The sequence below is a fragment of the Mauremys reevesii genome, linkage group 12 (genome assembly GCF_016161935.1).
Source record: "Mauremys reevesii isolate NIE-2019 linkage group 12, ASM1616193v1, whole genome shotgun sequence".
NCBI lineage: Eukaryota > Metazoa > Chordata > Testudines > Geoemydidae > Mauremys > Mauremys reevesii.
In genome coordinates this window covers 12,980,162-13,007,870 of record NC_052634.1, presented here as the reverse complement: position 1 = coordinate 13,007,870, position 27,709 = coordinate 12,980,162, and the positions used below count along the sequence as shown (strand labels likewise).

Below are 27,709 nucleotides of genomic sequence, written 5' to 3'. Positions count from 1 at the left end.
AAGAGGCCCCAGGCTGCCGGCGCCGCCACCTACCACCCAGGCGTGGGCTGGGCTGGGCAAGAGCCGGGGACTCTGCGGGTGGGAGAATGGTTCCACTAATCTCTGACTCCCAGGCCCCAGCATTATGTCCGCAGAGCAGCCGCTTTCCTAACCCCTGCAAGATATTGCCACCTGTGGTACTGCATTATTTAAGACCCCCCCCCCCCCCCATAGGACCATGCAATGAAAGAGAGCATCAGAGGGGCAGAGTTAAGGATGGCGGGGGCGGTGGGGACAGGCTTTCTGGCCTCAGAATGCTGTTGCAGCCTTAGTTTTCTGTTTTCAACGTTTTTGGATTGGATTTCTTAGGGTTTTTTAAAAGGAAGAACAAAAAGATATAACAAAAAGTATAAAAAGGAGCCTCTATAAGAGACAGAAGGAAGCTCCGCTGGTTTGCAAATAAAAGAATCAAACAGCAATCCCACAATCTGTTTGTTAATTAGTAAATTTCATAAAATGGAACAAAATTTGAACAGCAATGCCCCTGTAAGAAAGGAGAGGGCCACAAAATCCACTCAAACCCTTTTGGACCATGTTATTTATTTTTAGAGACAACATGTTGCATAACTCAGAAGTGTTTGCTACAACACAGCATGTTAGCATACAACTAACACTGTAAAACTGAAGTGTTCTTAAATATAAACAACCTTTAAATAAAACAAAGTTTAAACATAAATCTTCCACTAACCTTTTTTGCAGGGGATTATTAAATGAAAACAACAAAGGTTAAAATCTTAACTTTGATGGGCCAAATCATCTGGCTGTGGTCCCCAGACTGCCATTACCCATCCCTGGTCTATACAGTTTTACATTGGCAGCAGGTTTGGAATGTTATGCTCTGCAATTACAGATTCAAATCCCAGCATGGTGAATTCAGTTTTTCATGTTTTTGAGAGAGAAAAATTGAATAGTAATAGTAACAGGATTGCAGTAAAGCCATACTCCAAATCCGAGCTCCATCCTGTTAGGTGCTGTATAAACAACATGAAAGTACTAAGCTTCAAATCCTCAAAACTGTTTAGGCAGTTTCAACGCCCATTGAAATCAATGAGAGATAGGTGCCATTGAAGAGCTGGGTCTAACTGTGAGTGGAAAAGATTACAATATAAAAAACTGCTTTTGGGTTTGTTTGTTTTTGTTTTTAAGGGAATATCTACATTAAAGATCTCAGAGCAATTTTTGTAAAATAATATGTTTGCCCCTCGGATGTGACCTACCCCCCTTTTTGTGTAGTATGCTGTAGAACCTTAATTTTTTTGCACTTCACCAGGAAATGGTTTGATTGCAAATGACAAAAGAGCACACTGTCAACTCAAAAATAATCAGTGTAAACAGACATATTTCTCTACCTATGCCACTTCAGACATCTTAGATTATTAAAACTTAAAAATTTTTAAAAATCCTGTTTACTTGTCACATTTATAGCACTTTAATTTTTTTTTCTAAACTGAGAAAAGCAATCAGTGAAATCAATTGTATCGCTGTTGATCGTTTCACTTTTAGAGCTTCTGTGCTGTTATGTTTGAGTAGCAGCATTTCAGGTAATGTTTAAAATCAATTGTAGCAAATCTGAGTTGATGTGATTCCACTATGTATATAATTTGTAAAACACTTGAGTCCTTCAGAAAGAAAAACACTGTATAGATGTAAGCTACTTATTATTTATTTATTATTTATTGTTTGACTTTCACAATGATGGAGAAGATAGTCAAACAAAATGTAGTGGGTGAAATCCTGGCCCCATTGAAGTCAATGGTTAGGCATTAATTTCAATGGGGACAAGATTTCACTCCCTAAATCTAAAAGATGCCACTACCTAAAACAGAAATATTTTCTGTAATATAATTAAAAAATAGATATAATTTAATATACATCAGAATAACTTCAGAAGCAATTTCTAGGTTTGAAAGAATAAACATTATTTAAAACATGTATAAAACTCCATCAGAATTATTTCATGGAATAAATTAAGGAAGCGTCTGCTACAATTTACACATTTTATTCTCCATAATTTTCATAGCCGGATGTGCAAGAGTGCTTACACCAAAAAACAAAGCAAACAGAAAAATCCCAAGATATTCAGACAATTAGATAAAATTACAAACCGTTTATATTCTTTAACTTTTACATTCTTCACACACAATCACAAGTGATTTTTTTTTCCTGAAACGGATGCAAGGAAGATTGCTGAAGTGTTGTAAATGGGGACAATCTGTAATATAGATCAATAAGCAGCCTAGTTTTAATTAAAATGGCCAGCTGGTCCACTAGTCACTTATTACAGTCTCTCTTTTTTTTTTTTTACAGTACTTGAAAACCTTTAAATCTCTTTTACTGCAGTCCTCTGGCATCTGTAATCTTCTTTTAAACTTACCCAAACCCAGCTGGAATATTAATTGTCTCCTTTAAAATAATACATTTTATTGTATATACATTTTTAATGTACAATATGGGTGTATTTCATTCAACTGAATATATTTTGAGTTACATTTCTCCCTTTTACAACATTATCATTAAGGTATTTTTCATTTTCCCCAGCTCCACAAGAACACATTGTTTATATATCTTTGGGTACAGCCTCTCATAGCAAAGATATCTTGAAGTGCTATATAAATTAATGAGCTAGTAATACTTAGCATTTATAGTTATATAGCACTTTATGAGCATTAATTAATCCTCACAACTCCCCTTTGAGGTAAGTAATTTTGTAGATGGTGAAAAGAAGGAGAAATTCAGGTGTCAATTTTCAAGTGTCCACTAATTTTGGGTCCCTAACTTGGGATCTGTTAGGGCTTGATTTTCAGAGCTGCTGCAGAGATTGAAGTCAACCAGAGCGTGGGTAGTCAGCGCCTTTGAAAATCACCCTGCAGGTGTCTCCAGCTGGGCATCCAAAGGCTGAGGCGCCTAAAATTGGTGGACCCTTTTGAAAACATAGGCTTAAGTGACTTGTGCAGGTCACATAGCGTCAATATCAGAGGTCAGAATAGAACTCAGGTATCCCTCCTTCGGAGGCCCATGTTCTGTCCATTGGATCATCCACATTGCTGCTCCAAAATTATAGCGGTGTAGCAGCTGTACACAAAGACGGCAGCATCTGTGCATCCTGTAGCCCACAGGATTATTTTGCTAGCTATTATATCCTACTATCCTATTATATCCTACTAATCCAGCCAGCCGTATCAAATATGTTTCTCTTTCTGAATGAATCCATTTGATTCGTATATTTTATCAGTATTAATTCCTATGAATTTAGGATGTGTTGAGGCATATGATATGTGTTTTCTAATAATTATACATAGAATAAGTTTTGCTGAAATGCAAGAAGCCTACTGGTCTGTATCCAATAAGATTAGCTAAATAGCTAAAAGTATAATCAGTTAAGAGTAAATCAGCATAAAAGCTGGTAACCTTTGGCACAGATAGAAATGGTCCCTGAACTTTGGGGAACCAAAGGGAGGAAATATACACAACACTGATCAGGTTTATCTGGCATCGTCAACCAGTTGGTAACTGCAGGGTATACCACAAACCTGGAAGTCGCCAAGAGAGCCTAGAGTGGCAGTTTTTGGAGTGAGATAATCCTTATTAATATAAAGAGAGTAAATGTCATAATCCACTAACCTATAGGATAAGGGTACCCATAAATTTCTTAGGGTATAGAAATAAGAATTGGGTATAGTAGGTTGGGCATGAATTACATAGTGTCAGGATCCTATAAAATACCTTGTAAGAAAGGGGCTTTTAGCTCTTTCTTTTCTTTGTTCTCCTAAATTCTATAGATAAGTGGTTCTCAACCTTTTGTACTGGTGACCCCTTTCACACAGCAAGCCCCTGCCCCCCATAAATTAAAATCACTTTTTTATATATTTAACACCATTATAAATGCTGGAGGCAAAGCGGGGTTTGGGGTGGAGGCTGACAGCTCACAACCCCCCACGTAATAACCTTGCGACCCCGAGGGGTCCCGAACCCCAGTTTGAGAACCCCTGCTATAGACTATCTTCTATCACACTATCAGCTCAGCTTGTGTAGTACAGTATAACTGCTCAACATTCTTAACTATTGGGGAAGCCAGCACCAACCTGTTATCGGGCATGCCAGGAGTAAGGCTGGTTCTTCACCTCCTATTACCGGGTCCTCAAGGAAGGGTGTGAGTATGTAATGTTAAGGTACATATAATCTTTTACTGTTTTGCAGTTATAAGTTTGCAGTTATAAGTTTCATAGCATTTTATTAATCTCAATAAAGTTTTTATAAATTTGGTATTGTCCTCAGTGTAAGTGTTTTTGCCAAGCACCTCGAGAGTCCTCTTCCGATGTACAACTCTCTGAGTGCTCGGACCTTGTAGTCTGAATTGGACAAGAACGCATAAATCTTCTGGTCGGATGCGATCAGTGGCGAGCCATAACAACTAACCCATAAAATTCAGGCCAACAATCCAATTGTAACTGACTCACAGTCTTATACATCTGGAATACGGTTAATGAGAGAGGGACTCTTAGCTAGGACACTGAGGTTATCCTCAAAAAGAACAGGAGTACTTGTGGCATCTTAAAGACTAACAAATTTATTTTAGCATGAGCTTTCGTGAGCTACAGTTCACTTCTTCGGATGCATAGAATGGAACACACAGACAGGAGATATTTATACATACTGAGAACATGAAAAGGTGGAAGTATGCATAACAACAGGAAAAGTCTAATCAATTGAGATGAGCTATCATCAGCAGGAGGAAAAAAAAAACTTTTTGAAGTGATAATTAAGATGGCCCATAGAAGGTGTGAGGAGAACTTAACATAGGGAAATAGATTCAATTAGTGTAATGACCCAACCATTCCCAGTCTCATACCCATACCCACCTGCTGAAGTGAAAAAACAGATTGACAGAGCCAGAAGAGTACCCAGAAGCCACCTACTACAGGACAGGCCTAAAAAAGAAAATAACAGAACGCCACTAGCCATCACCTACAGCCCCCAACTAAAACCTCTCCAGCGCATCATCAAAGATCTACAACCTATCCTTAAAGATGATCCCTCACTCTCACAGATCTTGGGAGACAGGCCAGTCCTCGCTTATAGACAGCCTCCCAACCTGAAGCAAATACTCACCAGCAACCGCACACCATACAACATAAACACTAACCCAGGAACCTATCCTTGCAACAAAGCCCGATGCCAGCTCTGTCCACATATCCATTCAAGTGACACCATCATAGGACCTAATCACATCAGACACGCCATCAGGGGCTCGTACACCTGCACATCTACCAACGTGATATATGCCATCATGTGCCAGCAATGCCCCTCTGCCATGTACGTTGGCCAAACCGGACAGTCTCTACGCAAAAGAATAAATGGACACAAATCTGACATCAGGAATCATAACATTAAAAAACCAGTGGGAGAACACTTCAACCTCTCTAACCACTCAGTGACAGACTTGAAGGTGGCAATTTTGCAACAAAAAAACTTCAAAAACAGACTCCAAAGAGAAACTGCTGAACTCAAATTAATATGCAAATTAGATACAATTAACTCTGGCCTAAACAGAGACTGGGAATGGTTGGGTCATTACACTAATTGAATCTATTTCCCTATGTTAAGTTCTCCTCACACCTTCTATGGGCCATCTTAATTATCACTTCAAAAAAGTTTTTTTTCCCTCCTGCTGATGATAGCTCATCTCAATTGATTAGACTTTTCCTGTTGTTATGCATACTTCCACCTTTCATGTTCTCTGTATGTATAAAATATCTCCTGTCTGTGTGTTCCATTCTATGCATCCGAAGAAGTGAGCTGTAGCTCACGAAAGCTCATGCTAAAATAAATTTGTTAGTCTTTAAGGTGCCACAAGTACTCCTGTTCTTTTTGCGAATACAGACTAACACGGCTGCTACTCTGAAATCTGAGGTTATCCTACCCTTCTGGAAAGCACCTTAGTTCTATACAGAGAGGAGCAAAAGGCGACTGTATTTTAGCTTCTTACCTCTTCTAGTACAGCATCCTCCTACCACTAAGCTGCAGTGTTAGCAATGGGTATCAGGTGAAGTCCAGGCGTGGGACTTGAACTCACAATCCTCTAGCTCAGAAACCAGAGTAGCCAGATAGACATATTGTCACATTTACACAGGGAAACAAAAGATAAGTAAAATTTTGGGGCTTCTCCCCCATGATGTATTTCCCATTAAAACAGAGATACAACAAAAACAAAATGTGTTGTAACAGGCAAATCTTGCTTTTCTCGGGCAGGCACAGAGGGCTCCAGAAGCAACAGAACTAGTGCAGTTCTGCTGCACAGGGACTAGACTTAAGGGATATATACTCTTGTTGAAGAGCCAAGGTGCGTAGGACTTTTTCACATTTCCAGGTCATGAGTAGTTCAGGGAAGGAGCAGCAGCAGGGCCAACGGATCTGCTACTATAACGATCCATCAGCCACTGCCTCTTGCGGAATGGGGGAGGGGGTATAAGTGGTGGGGTCTAGAAAGGGCCATCATAGTGTTTTCCATTTCTACTTGTCTAACGCCCGCCACAGAGGATTAATTTCCCTTCAGCAGCTGTAGAATCTCTTTGCACAAAGCCTAGCTAGAAGGGGGAGACTATTAGCCCCAAATGCATTAAAAAGTGTAGCATTGTGGTTTGACAGTAGGTATGATAAACTGATATTTCAGTATCACAAGACCAGATACCCATCTGGCAGCCTAATTAAAAAGGAATGGAGTGTAACATTTTGCAAATGACATGTGGTGCAAAAAACTGTGTTTGGAACTCCTAGGAGAGAAGGAATTTTTAAAATAAAGCTTTTGCTTAAAAAAACCACCCAACTGAAGTAGTTTGGGGACAGTTTCCAAATCGCTTGTGATAAAATTAATAGGTGCTCTCTATAAAAATAGTCTGATGACATCATCTTCTGGGGATACTTTGCTAAAGCTCAGTTAGGTGCAGATTTCTATGATTGTCTTTGCTGAGTTTATCAAGAAATGTAAGTGTGAAGAGGATGATTATTTAAAGCTCAGTATTCCAGTGCTCTCGGCAAGCCCAGAATTCAAGGAGGGACTGTGGCTATCACCATGACCCACCCATGCAAAATGTCCCATTGGGAAGGTTGTTCATTTTATAAAGTCAAGGTTGTGAAATGGACGGGGAAGTGGGTAAAAACAGGAAGTGAAAGGGAGTTCTGTGGAAAGTAGATGAGTGAGGTGGCATGAGATTCCGGCAAACTGTTTGTTGTACTGACAAGCATATGACTGTATGGTAAGAACAAGGGCTGAGAGGCAAGACACTTAAGTCCTAATTCTTGGCCCTGTCACTGTGTGACCTTGAGATAATCACTCAAATTCTACTTCATTTTGCCCATTAGTAATATGGAGATATTTGTTTACCTCAAAGGAGTGAGTCAAGCTTTAATTAATGTTTCCAAACCTCCGATGAAAGATTATCTGTAAGTGAAAATATTAATTATTATCTATGTTATTGCCTACAGTTTCTAAAGAGTTCTTAACTCCACTTTGTTTGGGTCTAGTCGTGATAGTAGCAGAAACTCTCTGTAGATCAGAGGGGAGATTCTGTGCTGTGCATGGGGTACAGCACAAAACTCATAGCCCATTGACGGGTGGGGGAAAACCACCTTTGTGCCCTGCTATTCTGGGTTGCTCCAGGGGTCAGAGTGATCTCCATTGTAATGCAGACAGCCTTGGGGGCTGGGCTGCCTATGGTACCTATGGACAGCATTGCTACTCAGAATCAAAGCACTGCTATGTGCTGTGGCCCAACCCTGACACACCCCAGTACAGTCACCTACACCAAGCCTTTGTGGGGGGTCTGGGCCGGGTTGGAAAAGAGTCTTGCTTGATTAGTTTCTGTGCCAGGGGAATTTTCTCCAATTGGATCCAAGGCTTTTAGAATCCCCCTTTTTGCTGCTCTGGCCATTTTACCCAGTATACTTGTGCCAGAGCAGCAGTTCTCACCCTGTGTCTTTGATCAGCTTTTTTTTTAAATGAAAAATCCTTGTGTGTCTGTGTTTCTCCTGTAAATAATGTTCCAGTGGAACCTTTTCTGTTATTTACAACTTGTGAGTCTGCACAGCTGTTTAAAAGGAAAGAGGCCACTCCTGGCTGAAAAGATCTGCCCCCAAGGCATGTTAAGTCAATTGGTAAGGAAGGAGAACAGAAGAGGTTGAGGGGCCTGTGGTTTGTTCCAGTAGAGAGGCACTGGCAGCAGCAAGCTGTGCCAGGAGCATTTGTCTGAATCAAACTCGTCGTTGCAGAATGAGTCTATGAGAATCAGAAAGTCCTTGAATATTCCCTCTGCTCCCCTCAACTCTGCAATTGAAAGGTTGTAATTGAACTAGCCTTCAAATAGTAGTATTATATGGGGATTTTAATTAAAATCTTGATGGAAGATTTAAATGGGATTATGTCATTTGTAATAGTGGTGAATGATAGTTCCATGCAAGCTAGAAATTGCAGAGGTAGAACTGAGCCAAGTCTGATTTTAAGAGCTAAAATACCACCCAAACAAGGAAAATTTGCAGGTATAGAGATGTTTTCAGCTGTCAGTCCTCTAAGCAGCTTTGCAAAGACACCATGTAAAAATAATTTGATTGCAATTTCCTCCATGATTGTACATAACAGTCTTCCAACAAAGGCAACTACAGTAGAAGTTAGGATGAATGAAAAGCTTTTTGCCTTTCACCTTTAGTCGCATCCAGGCTTCAAAAACAACAGAGTTCATGACACAGCTAATCCAATTACAAGAAACATTGCCAAGTTGTGTTCAAACACAGCAGCTTTTTTCAAAACGCAACCAACAGTCAAATGGATGCATCTGTGCACACCTATTCTGCTGCCTGTGTTTGTGTCAGAGTTTTTCTGGGAAATCTGGGCAGCTATCCCATATTGCCTCAGCATGGAGGACATGAAAGCAGAGCAGCAGCATGTGTGGTAACGCACTCTGGGAGGAAGGAGGACTGGCCAAACTGGTTATACAGGCACACAGTGGGGGGTCCCTACCATGTGGCAATACAACCTTACAACTTGCTTTCAGAGGAAACCATGTGCCATCCTAACCATCTGACAAGGGTCAAATACACTTAAGTCCAGATTTTTAAAGGTATGTAGTTGTTGCTGTGCTCAGCATTGCAATGCCTAACTGATTTAGAAGCATAAATCTAATTTCCAAAATTCCACTGATAGTAGATGGGATTTAGATGAAGTACCTAAATCACTGTTGAAAATGAGATTTAGGCTACTAAATCAGTTAGGCATTGCGATGGTGAGTGAAGCAATATCTAAATACCTTTAAACTCTGGGCCTTAGCTACTACATTTTATTATTAAACTATGTTGTACATGGGCAGGATCAACCATGCAACTAACTACCCCTGAACTAACTGGTTATTACAAGGCTGGTGAAGAGATGTAGTGCAGACACAGCCTTTACAAGTCAGCTAGGCCCAGATGCTCAAAGGTATTTAGGCACCTATCTCCCATTTTAAATCACTAGTAGTTAGGTGCCTAAATGCCTTTGAGGATCTGGGCCCTACAGCTTGGTCCAAAGTCTATCTACCCAATAGCCTTTAGGTGAGAGTACTTATCTGAAAAACAGTAAACTCCAGTAGAAAGTCACCACCCATACTTGACATTGGTCCCTTGAGTTTGGCAATGGAACTTGCTCAGAAAAGGTCCAAGGCTCATACAGAGTCAGAACTCAAACTTGCCCTCGAGAAGATGACATTCAAAGTCACAAAGACAATACACGGGACAAGAGGTGCAAAGACTTCATTGGTAAGGACAGCAATGAAGGAAGCTTTGCTGAGGAAGTGGGTTTTAAACTCTGGTTGACGGACAGGGCTCCTGGTGTATCGGAAACAAGTGGCTGCTCCAAGGTCAGGAAAAATGGCGCAATTCTGACAGTAAAAATGACAATAACTGTTCAGAAGAAGCCTAGGGAATGAGGGGGGATGTGGGATGAAACATGAATAAATATATATCGTAAGTGGGGTGGAGTTGTGCTTAGAAGACAAGGATAAACACATGAAAGATGATGCTGCAGGCAAGAGGGAAGCTAATGCAGGGATCTGAGGAGGGGAAGCAATGTGGTAGAACGGTGAGAGATTGCTGTATTTGTGGGTAGTGGCAACTCCTTCTGTCCTTCCACACATGCCTATTTTAACAGGGTGGTCTGCCCTTTTCCATGCCAGGAGTCTGGGAACAGCCAGCCCTGTTTGAGTACCAAACCCAGCTGGGAAAGGGTCAGGTATAAAGGGCTGAGAGAGCTCAGTTGAGAGGTACTGTGCAGAAGGGAGATGGGCTCCTGCAGCAGACTCTAAAGTAGGAGGATTTTTAACACTGATATCAATAAGACCTGCAGTTTTAAAACAGACTTACAAGGATTATTCTGATTCTAAATTTTCCTCACTTGTCTCAGTCATTTGTTTGAATCCCTAAGGACTACAATGAGATGTAGCTATCTGGTAAGTTATACAAAGGACGTCTTAAGTAGAGCCCTATTGGGGTTTGATTTTTCCCTTTAAAATGCAAATAGCTGGTAGTTAATTCCCCATTTGGGAGCTAACAGCTGACTTTAAAATATGCAGCTATGATAGAAAAATACATTTCAGAAACCCCTGTAGTGTGGGTAAAGAATCATTGTTACACAAGTACAGATTATTCTAGTTAGTCAGATATCTTTATTCATCTGCATTTTAAGCACCTTCACCAACAGTATATTGAAACACATAATTTCTCCTAACTCATTACAGGCAAGTCTCATCTTACGCGGGGGTTCCGTTCCGCGGTTAGCGCGTAAAGCAAAAACCGCGTATAGTGAAACACTCGAGTTGAATGGCGGGTGGAATCGCCCGAAATACAGATGCAGTTTTTATATTGTTATTTTTCTTTTTTTTCCCCTGTTTTTGCCAACCACGCAAAGCTGAATTTGCACATGTTAAATGAGCCTAAGATGCGACTTGCCTGTATTGCTTTTGGCCAAATTCTGCACCAACATACGCCTTGGTGCAACCTCACTGAAGTGTACATAAAAGTGAAATTTGACCCTGTTGTCTACTCTGTAAAATACTGTAAAAATTATGCATCAGCACATTTAAATGTATTAGTGCAATAATCTCCCTCTCATTAAAAGAAGTCACACTTAAACATTCTGCTTTTTTGAGAACTTAAAAATTCAGCATGTATATCCTGAAAATAGAACCAGCTAACAGAAGAGTTGTTTGCCACCTTTACCTATTATACACTCACTTATTCTCAGCTTCAAAAATGACAGAAAGGCTATCCAAACCAGGTATCTATCCAACGATGAACTGAAAGTGAGATTTCCTTACTAATTCTAAAGGGAAATTTGCCATCTTATTCTTCCATTTCACCATCCTTTCAATTACAGTAATTGCCAGTTTTTCAAGTATAAAACATAAGAGAACTGAATAATAAATAATAATAATAATAATAAAAGCCAGAAAACACTTACGCCTTTGAACCAGATTATGTTTCAAAAAATCTGCATCCTAGTAAAGATGAGTAGGGTCCAGTTCTCTCCGTGCTAAATGACATTGTCTTCTAGCGAAGTCACTGGGCCTTCAGAATGTTCATGGGATCAGTCCCTAAGTAGTTAGTTTAACTAGAGTCCTTGGATCTGCTAGTTGTTCCATCTTCTGGAAAATATATTTGATTCTCACATTTTAATATGACCCCTTCCAAAAAGACACATTCGTACACACATACATACACACTGAACAGTTTTAATCCCATTCATGCCTTCAAAAATGGATTTATTTGTCATAAGGATAGCATGGAATGAATGAAATTTTGTCTAAAAAGGAATGACAAAGCTAAATGTCCATTGTAGTCTAATATTAACAAATAATATCTAGTTACAAAAATATACAGTATTTGGATAGCCCCAAGATGGAGAACATTTGCACGGCTCAGGATGGACATCAGGCTGCTCCACAGCATAAACTAGAGGAGCCTATAGTCTACTTTAATCATGATGGCTGCTGCCAATGAGCAAGGGGCCATTTTGGCAGCTGGGGGTTGGCAAGATGTCCTTGCCATGTGTCCTTTTCTGACTATCCCCCCGGCTCGCCACACTGCCATCCTTGAGTGATGAGTGGTGGTATAAGAGTTACTACCGTGACACTCCACCACCCGAGGATTCCACTATACTGGAGGGGGCAAGCGAAGCCAGTTTTAAGACCAATTTGTATAAGACACTGACTCAAAAATGCCCTAAAGCAAGGCAGGATCTAGGCCAAAGTCTCTGCCTGTATCTAAGGCCCTGATCTGGCAATGGATTCTGCAAGCATGCACCCTTGTGCACATGCAAAATGCTGTTCACTTCAATGGGCAAAAAGGTAAATCCCAGGACAGATCCCTTGGCAGAGTCACAGACTAAACAGTGCCTGCAGATCCCAAAACCTGAACAACAATTAGTTAACAGTGAAAGTATTCCTCAAAGAGGTACTTACATTTGGGGGCAGAAGGGGGGAATTGAATGTAAGAAACAAACAAAACTTTTTATGCCTTTCATCTATTTTCTTGATTTTTTTTTCTGATTCTATTTGCTTAGTATCAAAGCTATTGAAGATCTCTTCTCTCTTTAGTGCTAGAGACTGGCTTGAATCAAAATATTAAATCTAAAAAAGCCCCAAGTCTGAGGTATTTGAAATCCACTCTTGGATCTAAAATGTATAGTTTGAGTCCATCTCTAGTATGTGTTTAACTCCCACTGACAATGAGCTGCAAGATCTTTCTCTCTTTCAGCCAATCCCCTTGTATCTGATTTTGCAGTGAACCCTGAACTGGGTTTGTCTAATTCCCAGTCAGATTATTCATGCCAGGAGTGGGAATAATTGACATGGAATGCAGGCTGAATGGGTCTGAGTCAGGGCATATACATGCTAAGATCTGTGGATCCTGGCCTCCTAACTCTTGCTGAGGGCCCCCCAGAGCATCCTCTCTGCAGGTTTCTGGGTTTCCAGAACCAGATTGTGACACTGTACCTGTACCTTCTGGCTGGGTCTTTTCAGGCATATGCATACAGAGAAGGAGTCAGCCCATAATGGTGAATTTGAGAAGTCATAATAAGTAAGTAAATCCATTTATCCAGTAGCTGAATATCAGTGACATAAAAGCAGAATGTTTGGAAGCCTTCATGATCCATCGCTAACTTTGAGCACTCAGCAGTTGACTTCCCAGTGATCTGCCACAAACCATCCATCCATGTCCTCGCAGGTCGTCCCTTGGCTATGTCTACACTAGCATTTTTGTTGGCATAACTTATATTGTTCAAGGGTGTGAAAACAACACCCCTCTGAGCGAATAAGTTACACCGACAAAAGCGCTGGTGTGGATACCACTATGTCGCAGGAGACACTCTCTTGCCGACATAGCTACCGCCGCTTATTGGGGGTGGTTTAATTATGTCAACATCGGCAAAGAGCAGCTACATGGGAGATCTTACAGCGGCACAACTGCATCAGTACAGCTGTGCTGCTCTAAGGTCACTAGCGTAGACATGGCATAATGACCAAGTTAGTTTATTTTTTGTATAAACGGTTTCTCTTCATTCAAGTTTGTTCCAGTCTGAAATTTCTTCTGTAAATACAGATGAAGAAAACAGACGTGCACACTAAACTGTCCTACTTACTGTGTCTCAAATATTTGCCTATGGGGTTTTCAATAATTATATGATTCACTGGTTGGTAATGCATAGTCACAGCACCTCACCTTCTGTGTGGCAGAGGGTTCTTTTATTGCAGATCAATCAAGCAGCCAGATGTTGAAAAATCTAATAAAAGAGCATGAAGCAATAATAATTTCAAGGTGAATAAAGCCATTTAGTGTATGTTAAAGGGCTGCTGTAAAGTTGTTTAGGCCTAAATTATGCTATTGATATGCTTTTACCATGGTGAAGATTTTTTATTTCAATGAAAACAGTATTTTGTTGAGGTATTAAATTTCCCTGCAGTGTATGCAAGCTAGACATTGTAGCACAAAGTGCCTGAGAATCGGAAAATAAACTAACTAGAAACAAAACCAAAACTCACACTGATTTTCATTTTCAACGCTAAGTAAAATGTAAACAGCAAAACAAAACCCCAAAGGGGAAAAATAAATCAGATTTAAAAAAAAATCTTTCAGTTTAAATCATCGTGAATTATTAGTAACAATGGTAAAAGCATTTTGAAATACATATATACGAACCTGAGTGAAAGTGGAACCTGGGCTCTAACCCACTCACCCACACTGTGTCAGCTAGCCTGGATTGAAGGCATCAGCAAACTCTAGTGAGAGGTGTGCGTGTCTAGATGGGAGGGATGCTTAGGGGCAACATCTGGGCTAAGTCTGCATTGAAGACATATTCTCTGTGATATTTTCCAATATGTTGTGACCATCAGGCCCAATTTTAATTCTTGTGTAGGATGGAAGCTCAATGTTTTTTTGTTTGTTTAAATGGAATTAGACCCTAAAAAGTGCACTGCTTGACATGTTACTGTACACAGTATATACGTGACTATAAAAAAATAAAAACTGCTTTTCAAAAACTGGCTAGGTAATACAGCTATTAGGACTATATTTTGTCTCAATCTTTCAGATATATAACACTGTAGGTTGAGAAACCAATAAGCTGAACAAACAAACAAAAACACAGCATCAGTTTGCCATGTTCCCTTCTCAGGAACAATTGTATACATTAAGCAAAGAATAAGAGTTACCAAAACATTCTCCAGCTCAGGATTTCTACCCTAGACCTGCAGTCTTGGGTTCAAAGCCCATTTGCTCCTGGAGCAGCTTCTTTTATGGCACTATCCAAAGTGCCCCTGTATTAGAATGATCTGTTACTAAATCCTCATTTGCCCCTAAATCCTGACATAAGCTTTTATATTTTACAAGCTTTCCAAAGCAATGAATTGTATATCTGCAGTGCAGAGACAATGCAGGCAAATGAATCAAACTTTAAAAAACTGGATATTGGAATATTTTATGACTATTTATAATGCATTTCTTTTATTATTAGTTATGAAATATTACTTTCCACCTGACAAGTGGCACGGAGAAATAAAAATAAAATCAATCTGCAAAATTGCAGACATGCAGAGAAATGGCTTTTGTTTAGAATCTCCAGACTGCTTCATCCTTATTCCCAACCCAGGGACTGAACAGACATCACTAAATATAACATCATTCACTTCTCAAACATTTCCTTAATAGAGTTAATGGTGTGTGCCTCATGTCCTTCCAAAACATCGAATACACCAATACTTAAGTCACTGGAAACCAGGAAATACAGAGTCAAGGTACACACTAGCCCCGCCCCACAACCTTACCTCTGCCCCTGGAGCTGGCGAGATCCAATGAGGATATATTGTAGGAATGTTTCAGTCAGGGCTGCCCTATAATAGGCAGACATAAGTAAGCGTGCCATTTCATATGGAGTGCTGTGTCCCACAGAACTACTTTCTCATTCATCTGCATACACACCAAACTCTTGACCAAAGGACTCCAAATGTGTACCAAAAAAACCAGTCCTGCACCTGTTGCGGCATAACAATATTCAAGATAAATTCAGTATGCACATCAGATAGATTTTAGAGCATTTTAAACATTTAAAAGAGCACATAGTATCAGGGGATGAATATTGGGAAGCGAAACATCAAGTGACCCCAAATTTGCACCCCAAACTCTACTTCAGCACCTGTTGTAACATACCAGTTTTCAAGACAATGTCCCAATGCATGTGGATTATAGAGCACTTTGAAATATCAGATATTAAACCAGCATCTTTGGATTCAGGGCAAAACTTCCAGGAGCCATGCTGAATACAGGCAGAGAGCACCTAATGTGCATAACACATATTCTCAGAAAGCTACGTAGGAAAGGACTCAAGTTTACAGTATCTTGGTGGGGAGGGATAGCTCAGTGGTTTGAGCATTGGCCTGCTAAACCCAGGGTTAGGAGCTCAATCCTTGAAGGGGACATTTAGGGATCTGGAGCAAACATCTGTCAAGGACAGTACTTGGTCCTGCTATAAAGGCAGAGGACTAGACTGGACCCAATGACCTTTCAAGGTTCCTTCCAGTTCTATGAGATAGGTATAGCTCCATTTTTTTTTTAAAAAGTGCTGCTTAGGTTCAACAGACACAGTATATCACATACAGTCACCAACTACTCTGACATCAGGCTGCCTGCAAACCCTGTGACTGGCAACAGAGAAGCCCAACCCTGCTACTCACACCCAAATAACTTTCTCTGGCCTGTTAACTTGACTCAAGACCCATAGTAGATCCAACTTTTAACCTGAATAATTTTTTTAATATTGGGTTCCAGATATTAGCTGAAATCCACCCCAAATAGGTGATATAAGTTTGGGGAGGATTAGAGACATAGTTTAAGCTACTGGTGTGCACAAAAAAAGTTATAAGAACCATAAAATGTTGCTGTCATATGATTTTGGAAGGTGGGGGGTGCTCTCTTTCAAGAACCCCTTGCTCAAATTACCTCAAATTAAGACCACTAACCCTACCCCAGATCTGCATGAGGAACGCCAATTTTTAAAACAATTTGACTAGGCATTTGGATTTTAGAGCACTTAGAAAAACTGGCTGTTAAACAGTAAGTTAGTCTTAACCTTGAATTCAGTGTTTTTATTGCCCCACTATAAGTAAGAAAAGTCTAAGCAATACAGTATTAGGAGTCAGAGGGGTAACCGTGTTAGTCTGTATCAGCAAAAACAATGAGGAGTCCTTGTGGCACCTTAGAGACTAACGAATGCATTTGGGCATAAGCTTTCGTGGGCTGTAACCCACTTGGCTATAACCCACTTCGAAAGCTTATGCCCAAATAAATGTGTTAGTCTCTAAGGTGCCACAAGAACTCCTCGTTTTTTTAAGTATTAGGAATGTAATTAGGAATTTCTTGGAGGATTAATTGTTATGCATGATCCAAAGTGTAAAGCATCTGGATTCAATTGACAGAAACTACAAGTCGGGATAGAGTGATGGTTCTTTCCAGTGTGCCCAGAACTGTGAATCATCCTGTTACTCTGCCTGCTTCAGTGAGAGAGAGACTTGCTGGTGCAGGTGTCAAGCTCCCTGACACCACCAGTCTATCTGTCAGCCACCCAGACAATCTTCTCAGATCTCAGCCCACCCTTACTTTACTTTGCAGGGTAATAATAGGTGCAACCCAATCCCTGAATTCCTCTGAAAGCATCCTCCTGTAATATCCAGCCCGTCACTGGACGCCCACAGTAATTACCAGGTTTACTGTTCCCAAGGGAACAGTGTACACACAGCTTGATTGGTACAACTCAGAATCAGGTCCTTTATCACATAACAGCATAGAGATATATTTACAGTGAAACAATCATGAGTTTATGATGAAAGATTCAGATTTAAGAGATACTAAGGATAATGGACACAGAAATGGCTACATAGAAAACAAAAAGTGTAACACACTCCTTAGAGTCTAAACTTAACTGTAACAGGCTACAAGCTGTGTCTAAAATAGTTTCTCACCTAAAACAATCTCGTCATCAATCTACATGCCTGGGAACTACGGTTCATGGATGCATAGAGCACCGTCTTTTTTCCTCTCCCAGTGTTGGACAACAGGGTGCTGTTGTCCCTGTCCTCCAGTTATAGTCTAATAAACCTTTGAAGTGCACCTCTAGACAAAGCTCTTTTCTTCACCCCTGCTGCTGTTCTCTTCCTGTTGACTTCCCATCCCCCTGTATGTAAATTGGGTTCCAATGCTTAGGCTTCCAATGCTTAATCTACATATGAACCTAGGCAGACATGTGAATCTACTTCCCTTTGTCTGGCAAAACCTGTTTGTCCACCCAGCTTTCAGTACATATACACAACTCCTTAAATTTCATCCATTCATATATCTTTGCAATGATTGTGAGGATCAATTTGACATAAGCTTCAATTAGATACCATACATGGTTTTCTTTCTGGATAGATACTATGAAAATGGTGTGGTAGGTGTAGTGACTTTGTCAGGCCTGTTAGGAATTGCAAGAGAGAAGTGAACCCATTGCCAACTGGCACCAATGGGCCTTTGTGTCATAGTTAGAGATAAGGGCAATCAGCTCCATTGAGATGTCAAAAATATTCATAAAATCCATGATGTATTCCACGTTCTGTGCTGCAGAATACACAAGCACTTTCAGCTGGAACTGCAGCAAATTGTTCACTGTCAGTCTGAACATCTGTGAACTAGACTCAGGCTTATATTAGCAAATCCTAATAAGAAAAGCCATACTGGGTCAGACCGATGGTCCAGCAAGCCCAGTATCCTGTCTTCTGACAGTGGCCAGTGCCAGATGCTTCAGAGGGAATGAACAGAACAGGGCAATTATTAAGTGATCCATCCCCTGTCATCCAGTTCCAGCTTCTGGCAGTCAGAGGCTTACGGACACCCAGAGCATGGGGTTGAGTCCCTGACCGTCTTGGCAGCAGCCGTTGATGGACCTATCCTCCATGCACTTATCTAATAAATCCTGAATTGTTCCACTGATTGCAAACTGGGATTACACATGTTCAAGGCAACAATTTACAATTCCATAATTGTGGAGAAATGCTGAGCTCTAGCATACCTCAGGTTGCAAGAAGGGATAATTACATGCATTGTAAATCTGCTTCCTTGAAGACAACATCTGACCTTTGGGTCCCCAGCCTTCAGTGAAAGACTGGCTCGAACTCTGGGCATGCCTACATCATACGGCGCTTGGATGCATCTGAGTGACATGAAATGAGCTTTGATGACAATAGAATGTCCACATTTTCTAAAAATACAATTATTGATAAACTAATCAAAAAAGCAAAGGAAAAAAATGAAGGATGAGATCAAGGAACCAAATTAACACATTTTAATCTTTAGTATAATTAGCTGCTAGGGTCCGAATTTGAAATGTTCCTGTCAGGGGCGGCTCTACAAAGTAGGCTGCCCCAAGCAGCGCGGAGCGCTGCGCCGCCCTTCCCCAGTCCCGCGGCGGGTCCCCTCTTCCCGCGGCTCCGGCATCCTGGGGAGGGCGTCAATTTGCTCCGGTGGAGCTCCGCCGGCATGCCTGCGCCCGGGCCACCGGTGCCCCGGACGCGCGGCCCTGCCGCCGTCAGCCCTGCGGGTCCACAACCGGAGCCGCGGGAAGACGGGACCCGCCGCAGGCATGACTGCGGCAGGTCCGCTCGTCCCGGGCTCTGGTGGACCTGCCGCAGGCATGCCGGCGGGAGCTCCACCGGAGCCAAATGACGCCCTCCCCAGGATGCCGCCCCAAGCGGGCGCTTGGCCCGCTGGTGCCTAGAGCCGCCCCTGGTTCCTGTGCCATCAGACATTTCTTAGAACAAGGATCCGCCAGCCCTGTCTATCCTGGGCTGCTCTTTGCATCTCCTCTGTGTTAAGTCCCATACATTTTTCCTCTCCGAGTAGTGTTCGAAGGAGAGAGTCTTTCAGTCAGACACTTCTGCATGTTCTTCTGGTTGCACACTTGTCACGGCAGACACTTTTGCTTCATTCTTAACACATGTCCCAAATATTCCCATCTTCTTTCCTGGACATCTTTAGAGATAAGGGGTTGCTGAACTCGGACGGATCTTGACATCTGTTATAAATTCATTCATTTAATACCTAATATTTTTCGAAGGCATTTGCTTTCTGTACATAGGGTGGAATAGATTGATTTCCCAAACTCAGTTTTGTTTCAAAATATCTCATTCCTTTAAATTACTCACTAAGATCAGATTCTCTTCTACCAAGACAAGTATCTTTTAGAGGATATATCCAAATACATTTAAGTGCAAAGAATAAATCAGTAAAAGTGTTTTGACAATAATCCATAAGGTGGCCTAAATCAATAAGGCTCTATGCTGATGCTGGTGTTTGCCTCTGTTGAGTTCATTGCAGGATCAGTTAATTCACACAGGAAGCTGCAGTGAGATGTAGATGACATATGCAGTGCTGCCAATTTTTGCAATAATTGGTGTGTATCTTAAAGCCCCAGCACCTAGGGTGAGAATCTCAGCTTTCATTTAAAAATAGTACATTTCTAGCCCTCATCAAGGTGGAGAAAAACATAAAAACTTTATCCCTAAAGGCTCAGAAACCAAAAGGCAAATAAAGGGAACCCCATTTTTAGTCTCATGATCTTGTTTGAATGCTTGGTGATGGCAGTACCACCCGTGGTCAAATTCTGAGATCTCAGACAACCATTGCCTCAGAATGGGACTTTTGTGTGAATAAAGCCTTGTCTACAGTATTTTTTTAGCCATCAATATAGCTGCACTGGTATATGGTTTACACTGGTCTGAAGCTGGGATATGTTGCAGCAGTACACATTATATCTACACTAGGGGTTTAAACCAGTGCAGATGCACTGATACAACTATATTAAGGTCTGATCTGGTGAGGTGCCAAGCACCTTCAGCTCCCACTCAAGTTAATGGGAATTAAAGGTGCTCTGCTTCTCAGAGGATCGGCTCCTTGGCAGCTAAAAACTAGAGCTGGTCAAAAAATGTCCATGGGAAATTGTCAATTCTTGAAAAGAAGAGGAAAAGGGAAAACAATTCTGAAGCACCATTTCAAAACAAAACATTTCACTTTGAATCAACGTTTCATTTTCCAATGTGAAACATTACATTTCAATTGAGAAATGTTATATTTTTCATTTCTGAATTGAAATTTTTCAGAACTTATGATTCTGCAAAATTTTTCAATATTTCTGCTTGTTTGATTCAGGATGAAAACAAATGTCAAAATGTGGAAATTTTCCCTACAGTTACTCCGGGAAGAACTTAAAAATTGACATTTCTCATTGACAAGACTGTTCACAATCATGGAAATATTGAAATAGAGGGACTTCTAAAAACTAGGTAGAAAATTAATTTAACAGATTATTCTTATATAATAAATCTAAATAGAACAATGATGGGCACACTAAAAGTTCTTCAATATAGTAAATATTTAACTAAGATAGTATAATATTAACGTTTTCCTTGTTAATTCAACTTGTTTATTTGTAATATATTCAGAAACTTCAAAATGTTTAATTGCTGAGGTTTTGATTCATCCAGCCCTGTCTTTCTAATGGAGCTGAAAATAACATGGCTCTTTATTTCCTTAATTGTTTGTACACAACTGATCTCATTGGGAACAATATTACTCTATTGCTTCTACAGAACCAAAATCACAACAGATTTTTGTGGCTCCTACAAAGATAACTATCAACACTGAAAGAATGTAATCAGATCTGCTGATATAAAAATCTGCTAACAGGGTTCCAAACATTTTAAGTAGATGAGTTTCATAGGCAAGGGACAACTTTTTGTGCTCTAAACTGATAAATAATCCCAGACAAAAGAAAATTAGTTAAATTGGAATTAAAGCTGAAATAAATCTCTCCACTGTAGTTTTCTGGAAAAAGTCTTGAAATACAAACGCCACTGCTTTGCTACTCTTTTATTCACCCTACCGTGAATGCCCTCCATGTAATGTAATATTATTTTAATTGGGGTAGCACCCAGGAACCGCAATTATGGACTAGGACCCACTGTATTAGGCACTGTACAGACTCTAAACAAAATAGTGGTCCCTGCCATCCAAGAATTTACAATTTAAGATGGGGTCTATCAGAAGTATCAAAGCAAGATAACACAGAAAACCCTCTTGGCAATTTTGTCTGGCCCTGGGCCCCAGGCAAACTTCGTAAATGCCACCTTAGGCAGCAGACTTTGTAATTTTACATTGAAGCCACAGAAATATTGGCAGGCTAGTGGCAAGGCATTTTCCATGAAGGGATCCTTGACTGAACGCATTCCTCCCGTTGGTACACCAGAGCTTGGCTTTGTTAATGCAGACTTTCAGGGGAAACTGTAAAACTCACCTTTTCCCTTAAACTTTTATATATTGTTTATTAAACATGCAATGGAGATTTTGAAAGGATTATGTAGCCAGATCCTCAGCTGGTGTAAATCAGCATAGCTCCACTGAAGTGATTTACATGAGCTGAAGATCTTGCCCATTGCCTTAGGGTGCATTAATTTATGTCAGAGTTTTATACATTCTTATAGGGTGATGTGCCTGAGTGGAATATTTTTTATGAATGATTTGTCTGATGTTCTGAAATGTGCTGATTATATGATGGTGTCTATAAGTATGGAGTCTCTAAGCTTGTATTAGCTTGATGCTGTCTAGAAACTAACATGCATTTTTTGTGTGAGTAATGTTGCGACTTTTGTACTGAAAATGGATCCTTTGAATGTGAACTGTACTCTCCTGCTCATTTCTTATTTTGACCTTTGCACACATTTTTGCAAATATTAGAGGGCAAAATTATGGCTGTGTTGTGAAGGTGAAGTGGCCATCAGCAGTGATGAAGATGGGAGTAGGGAACTGGCTTGCTTATTTGAACACTGTTTAGAGGTTCAGGGTTTGTTTGTTGTTTTTTTTTTTAAAGGGTGCAGGTCTTCTGTAAAACAAAATGTAGAAGTTTTGTGAGCATTACGTGGACACCATTATATCTTTAAGTTTTCTATTAGAGAATGACAAATATGATTAGCTTGGTTTGTGACGATGAGAGATTGAACTGGAAGAACCAATAAAGGAGAAAAGCTTTGTTTATTTGTGTGGTCTTCTGATGCAATGATCCCCTTAATCTAAGTTTATGATGGCTTCCTTCTAAATTATTAATCTTATACCAACACCTCCACTATATCTAGTATCCTACCCTTATGGTATAAAACAGTGCAGTGTATTCAAACAGTTCAGAGGTGGTCAGTCATATGTAAATAATTCTGATAGAAATATGGTCAAGATAGAGTTGAAATTTTCCAATCTTCCAATTATTTATCTTATAGACAGACATAGAGGAGCAGCAGGGGAGTGACAAACTAGTGATGGAATGTACAATCCAATTTATGGTTCAATTTGCAAATCCTGACTCATGTAAGTAATCATCATGCATATGATGCATATGAGTAGTCCCAGTGACATCAATGAGGCTACTAATGTAAAGACTACTTACGTAACAACTCACAAGGATTTACAAGATTAGATCAATGTTCTCCATACAGATTATATAATCTGTAACCCATAATACTTTACAGAATTAGACAGTACCACAAAAAAGAATCAAATACATAATAGCAAAGAAGGGAATTCAGAGATACAGGCAGCGGAGAATAGAGGTATCTTTAGCTTAGATTTGAAATGAGGTGGAGAGTTGATGAGCTGGTGTTGAAAAAGGCTGTTCCAGGTAGCTGGAGTTGCAGAGGAGAAGGTTCTTGTACTGACAGTGGCTTTGTTGTGTGAGCGGTATGCCAATAAGCAAGCGGGGTTCAGCCACACAAGTTTTGTGAAGTAGGCTGATACACGGCAATGGGCCAAAAAGAAGCCACAAGATCACTTTCTAACTGTATTTTTAAATGACTGAGAAGAAAGCAGAATTGCTGGGAGGATGTGGGTGTATTGTACATCTGAGACGGCAGACAGCACCACTTGCAGATTTGCAGAGACCACAGGGAAGGGAATTGCAATAGGTAAAACAGGAGAAGATGAAGGAATGAATAAGAAATTCAGCTGAAGTACTATTGAGGTAGCCGTATACCAAGCTGATAATGCAGTGATGTGGGGAAAAGTTCAGGATCAAGGATTACACCAATATTCCACACAATTCAGGAAAATAGGGAATTAATTAATGTAGTTTATTCTGGGTGCCTAGGAAAATTACATTGGTTTGACAATGAAGGCCTTTCTTTCTGGGATGTGTGTGTGAACACGAGGACACTAGATAAATGGGCTCTCCATCAAAACATCAGAAACAAAAAGGATTAAAAGAAGGGAAATGTAGGCTTTACATCTGATTTCAAACACAAGAGTTGATGACTCATGGTTTTCTGTATTTGGCAGCCCTTTATATCATATGATATTGTGTATGCTTAGGCCCAATAGTTCTCTTCTGCTAAAGAGGGAAGCAAATACCCATAAATAACCCTTGGATTGTGGCCAGTGCAGGAGGAAGGGAAAGAATGGAGCCAATGCCACATATTCTTATGTGCCAAGTTATAACCCAAGACATGTCTGCATGAAAATATAACACAGTAGCATATGTATATTTAAGCAAATGTAACAACTTTCCTATTCTCCAGTCCAGAACACTAAAAAGGCACTATCAGGTAGCATAGGCCTAAAATGCAGATTTGCTTAAAATACATGTTTTCTTTTCAAACTAATATGATTAAAATGTTTTCATTAAGTTAAAATAAAATTGAAAACGAACCTGTTTTTCTTTGTTCTTAAACATTCCCTTGCTGTGTTTGCCACTCAAACATTTCAGCGTTATGTCAGTGTGAAAGTATGAAATTGACTATAATAATAATAAAATAATAATAATAAAAGGAAAAGAAGATGACTGTTTTAATCATCTAAGCAAGCACACAATATCAGCAGAGAAAAGCAAAACAGAGCCAAATCTTGCTCCCTTTACTCATACAAGTAATCCTACTGTCTTCAATTTTTAAAACTACTTTAGTTTTAATATTCTCAGGTGAAATTATTGACACAGGTAAGGCAATATGCATCTCTGATTTTTAAATTGACAGTGTCCCTGTAGGTTTTAAATTTAAATAATCTAGTAAACATTCAACATTTTAGGAGACTACTTCAGTATACACCCATTAGCCCTTCCAGCATAGAAAAACTGAGCATCATACATCTTAAAAATAGAGGTTCTGGACTAGATCCTCACCTGAAAATCAGTTCTATTGAATCAATAGTGCTACATCAATTTACGTCTGATGAGGATCTAGCCCTCTCTGTGCTCTCGATATTGATTCTCTGTGGCACTTTTTGTAAGAGCAGTGCTTTGCTTTTGTGTCCTTGATCAAAATTTCCCCTTCCCCTACTGCCCTGCCATACTCCACTGAGGAGATAACTTCTCACAAAGCAGCTGCATTTCAGTGGCACTGGATATATATCATTTGTAAAGGAATTTGAAATATTATGAGAATGAAACCTGCTAGGAAGTATTCTTTTTAAAAAAGAACTTGCCAAATAAAATAACTTTCTGGGTATGTGGTAAATAAACACTTAAGATAATTAGCAAAAAGAGTATTTTTCTGTGCCATACCAATATAAAGTCTCCCCTCACCCCTTAAAAAGAACAGTGGTAACCCCAAGAGAGAATGGAATATCAAATGGGTAGTTCAGAAACTTGACCTATGTCAATTATCCTTGATTTATTTTAGATGACATTTAAAACTCAAATTTATTATATAACACATGAACAGAAAGTAGAAGTAAATGAGACAAACGATGCAGGAGTCTCCAGAATATATCAGAGCATCATCTAATAGTCAGGTATCACCCCAATTAAATATACATTCCTTTGTGTACTGAAGTTATCCCTAATAACATTTTATAGTTTCCACTTTAGAATACCAATTTTAAGTGAGTCTATGAAGAAATAAACCAAATTTGTTTATTTTATAATTTGCAAATATCCTTTCCCAAATAATTTTGGGAGACTGCAGCTAGTGGTAGTTTTAAAAAACCCACTTTTTCCAGCCAGGCTAGACAAAACTCAGAGTAAAATGTGCATTAGATTAATAATTTTGTATTTACATGTTTTTTTATAAACACCTGTGAAGCATTTTGTGTTCACATCTGTGCTGAAGATGCTATTCAAAAATAAAAAGTGTAAATGGACTAGGATCAATGTCCTTATTATACAACAGAAGCCAACTGACCACCCCCGCGGACCCACAAAAAACAACAAGAAAATAAAACCAACATTCTCAAACAAAAAGTGAGTTTAGGTTAGATTTTAAATTTAATTTTTTCCCCTACAGAATAATACAGTGAAGAAGATGAAAGGATCAGTTATGTCATCTAGTTCCTCCCTCCATAAGCATCCCTACAGCCTACACACCAGTGCTTTATGTCTAGAATATAATAATTCCTTACATTTATAAAGCAGCCTTCATCTCAAAGAGCCTAAAAACCCATTACATATGATGCAAGCACAAGAATGCCTTCGACTCCAAAAGGCAGCCACCTCTCAATGGCAGGAGGCTGCACCCAGTGCGCAATGGGGAGGGTGGGGAAATGTAGACCAAGACTACCGGGGCAGAAGGCCCTTCTTACAAGAAATGTCCCGAGAGCAGAACGGACGGAGACACAGGATGGAAGGTCCCATCCCTGAAATGCACACACACAGCACACAGCAAATGATTCTGAACTCAGTTTACCTGGAGGATGAAGGGCTGGCTGAGTCCTGGAGTGTAGGGCCTAGAGAAAAGAGAATAGGGTGAGGGGCTGGGTGTCAGGACTCCTGGGTTCCATGCACTGCTCTGTCACTGCCAAACTAGCCAGCCCAATTCTCCATGAACTCTCTATTTGCTCCCCTTACCCCTTGGGTCATTCCCCCCCCCCCAGCAGGGGGCGCAGTTGGACTTCCCTTCTCCCCGTCTACCCAACAGGGGGCACTACTCTACTCCCCTCACCTCCTCCCACAGCAGGAGGGCGGAGCCCGACGCTGAGAGACGCACTGTGATTGGCGAGCAGGCCCCGGCGGAGCTGCGCTTGGATGAGAGCGGCGCTGTGATTGGTGGGTGGTGCTGTGGAGGGGTGGAAGCCCTGGCAAGGGTTCCCCCCTTCTTGTGGATTGGGGGGGTCTTTGCTTCACCTCCCCCCTGGGGACCCGGCCGCTTTGTGCTTTTTTTGGGGGGTGGGGTGCGTTTGCCCGGTCCCCGCGGGCTAGGGACTCCTGGCCAATCAGCATGCAGCACTGATAGCTGTTGCCAGGCAGAATATGGTAATGAGGTCCGGGCGGCCGCCCCCCCTCCTGCTCTGCAGCTACCATTGTGAGGTGAGGACAGGTGGGGGGGTTTGGGGCGGCAGCGGGGCCTGCGGCGGCGGCCGGGGTGCGGCACCCACATGGGACCCCCTCAGGTAACGCGATGGGACGGTCCGGGAGGGGACTCCGGCCCAGGGCCACCGCAGAGACATGCTAGGGGTTTGGGCTTGTTGTTTTAGTCGCACCCAAGATGGCGCCGGAGCCGGCGGCTCCTTAGCGCTGGGGCCGGGACAAACCGTTCGCTCCCGCGGGTGGGGGGGAGTAGGGCGCTGTCATTCCCCCCCCCTCTCGCAGGAGAGGTACAGTCCGCTTCTTCCCCCCCTCCCCGATCGGGATCCCCCACCCGCCCCGGACAGGGGGGTAAGGGGCTGCCCCCACCCGCGTTTCCCCCCTCCCGGATGGTACAGTCCGGACCCCGGCACCTCATTAACGGGAGGGGGTGCTGGAGCCATCTTACTCCCCCCCCAACACGCCGGGCATTTTGCCCCCGTATGGCCCGTTCATCTTCCCTTGCCCCCGTGGTTGGATCATTCCCCCTCCCCTCGGCTTCGGTCTTCTTCCTCTCCCAGCCCTTGCGGCGCAACCTCTCTGCCTCTTCCCCCCTCCCAGTCCCAGAGTGGTTGGGGCTGAGTGACCGTTGGGTGCCAGGCCAGCCGTGGGGGCTGTTGCACCTCCCGCTTTGTCGGGGGGGACAGTACTGTGTGCGGTGCAGAGACCCTTGTTCTGATTGGCTACAGGCCTCGCACCCCTATCTCTCTTTGCCCCTGGGGGGGGGGTCGCGCCCCATCCTCTGATTGGCTG

At 41.2% G+C, this 27,709-nt stretch overlaps 2 protein-coding genes across 49 annotated transcripts in view; one reads left to right on the top strand and one right to left on the bottom strand.

Moving 5' to 3' along the window:
- Positions 1-565: 565 nt before the first annotated feature.
- On the bottom strand, positions 566-27,709 carry LOC120375748. Of its 40 annotated transcripts, XR_005586748.1 has the most exons (10): positions 26,556-26,697; positions 26,301-26,340; positions 18,659-18,799; positions 15,538-15,590; positions 15,384-15,449; positions 13,783-13,843; positions 11,522-11,705; positions 7,421-7,477; positions 6,026-6,118; positions 2,021-2,251 (listed from the first exon to the last, which is right to left on the bottom strand). XR_005586748.1 is itself a non-coding variant. In XM_039496645.1 (7 exons), the coding sequence occupies exons 1-6, from the start codon at positions 26,912-26,914 to the stop codon at positions 13,816-13,818; spliced, it is 633 nt and encodes a 210-aa protein (XP_039352579.1). In that variant the 5' UTR covers positions 26,915-26,994; the 3' UTR covers positions 2,021-2,251; positions 13,783-13,815. The 40 variants fall into 40 exon arrangements, 3 of the variants coding, with proteins under 3 accessions (XP_039352579.1, XP_039352580.1, XP_039352581.1); XR_005586720.1 differs by lacking the exon at positions 18,659-18,799 and adding an exon at positions 566-1,121 and having other exon boundaries at positions 2,145-2,251; positions 15,384-15,590; XR_005586725.1 differs by lacking the exons at positions 6,026-6,118; positions 18,659-18,799 and adding exons at positions 566-1,121; positions 4,122-4,176 and having other exon boundaries at positions 2,145-2,251; positions 15,384-15,590.
- Positions 26,561-27,709, top strand: part of PRDM10 (PR/SET domain 10) — a 72,925-nt gene continuing 71,776 nt past the window's right edge. For 6 of the 9 annotated variants that reach the window (XM_039496632.1, XM_039496635.1, XM_039496633.1 and 3 more), the window contains exon 1: positions 26,926-27,003. The gene's annotated coding sequence lies outside the window, so the exon portion shown is untranslated. The other 3 variants (XM_039496631.1, XM_039496626.1, XM_039496630.1) reach the window with 3 other exon arrangements.

Bases quoted from the DNA above. Each gene is read 5' to 3' on its own strand.
- LOC120375748 (XM_039496645.1), bottom strand. From the start codon at position 26,914: ATGGTAGCTGCAGAGCAGGAGGGGGGGCGGCCGCCCGGACCTCATTAC. The intron at 24,419-26,300 runs GTAAACTGAGTT...TTATTATTATAG, and splicing joins GCCAGCCCTTCATCCTCCAG to TCAATTTCATACTTTCACAC. The intron at 15,591-24,331 runs GTTCGTTTTCAA...ATGCCGCAACAG, and splicing joins TTAAGAACAAAGAAAAACAG to GTGCAGGACTGGTTTTTTTG.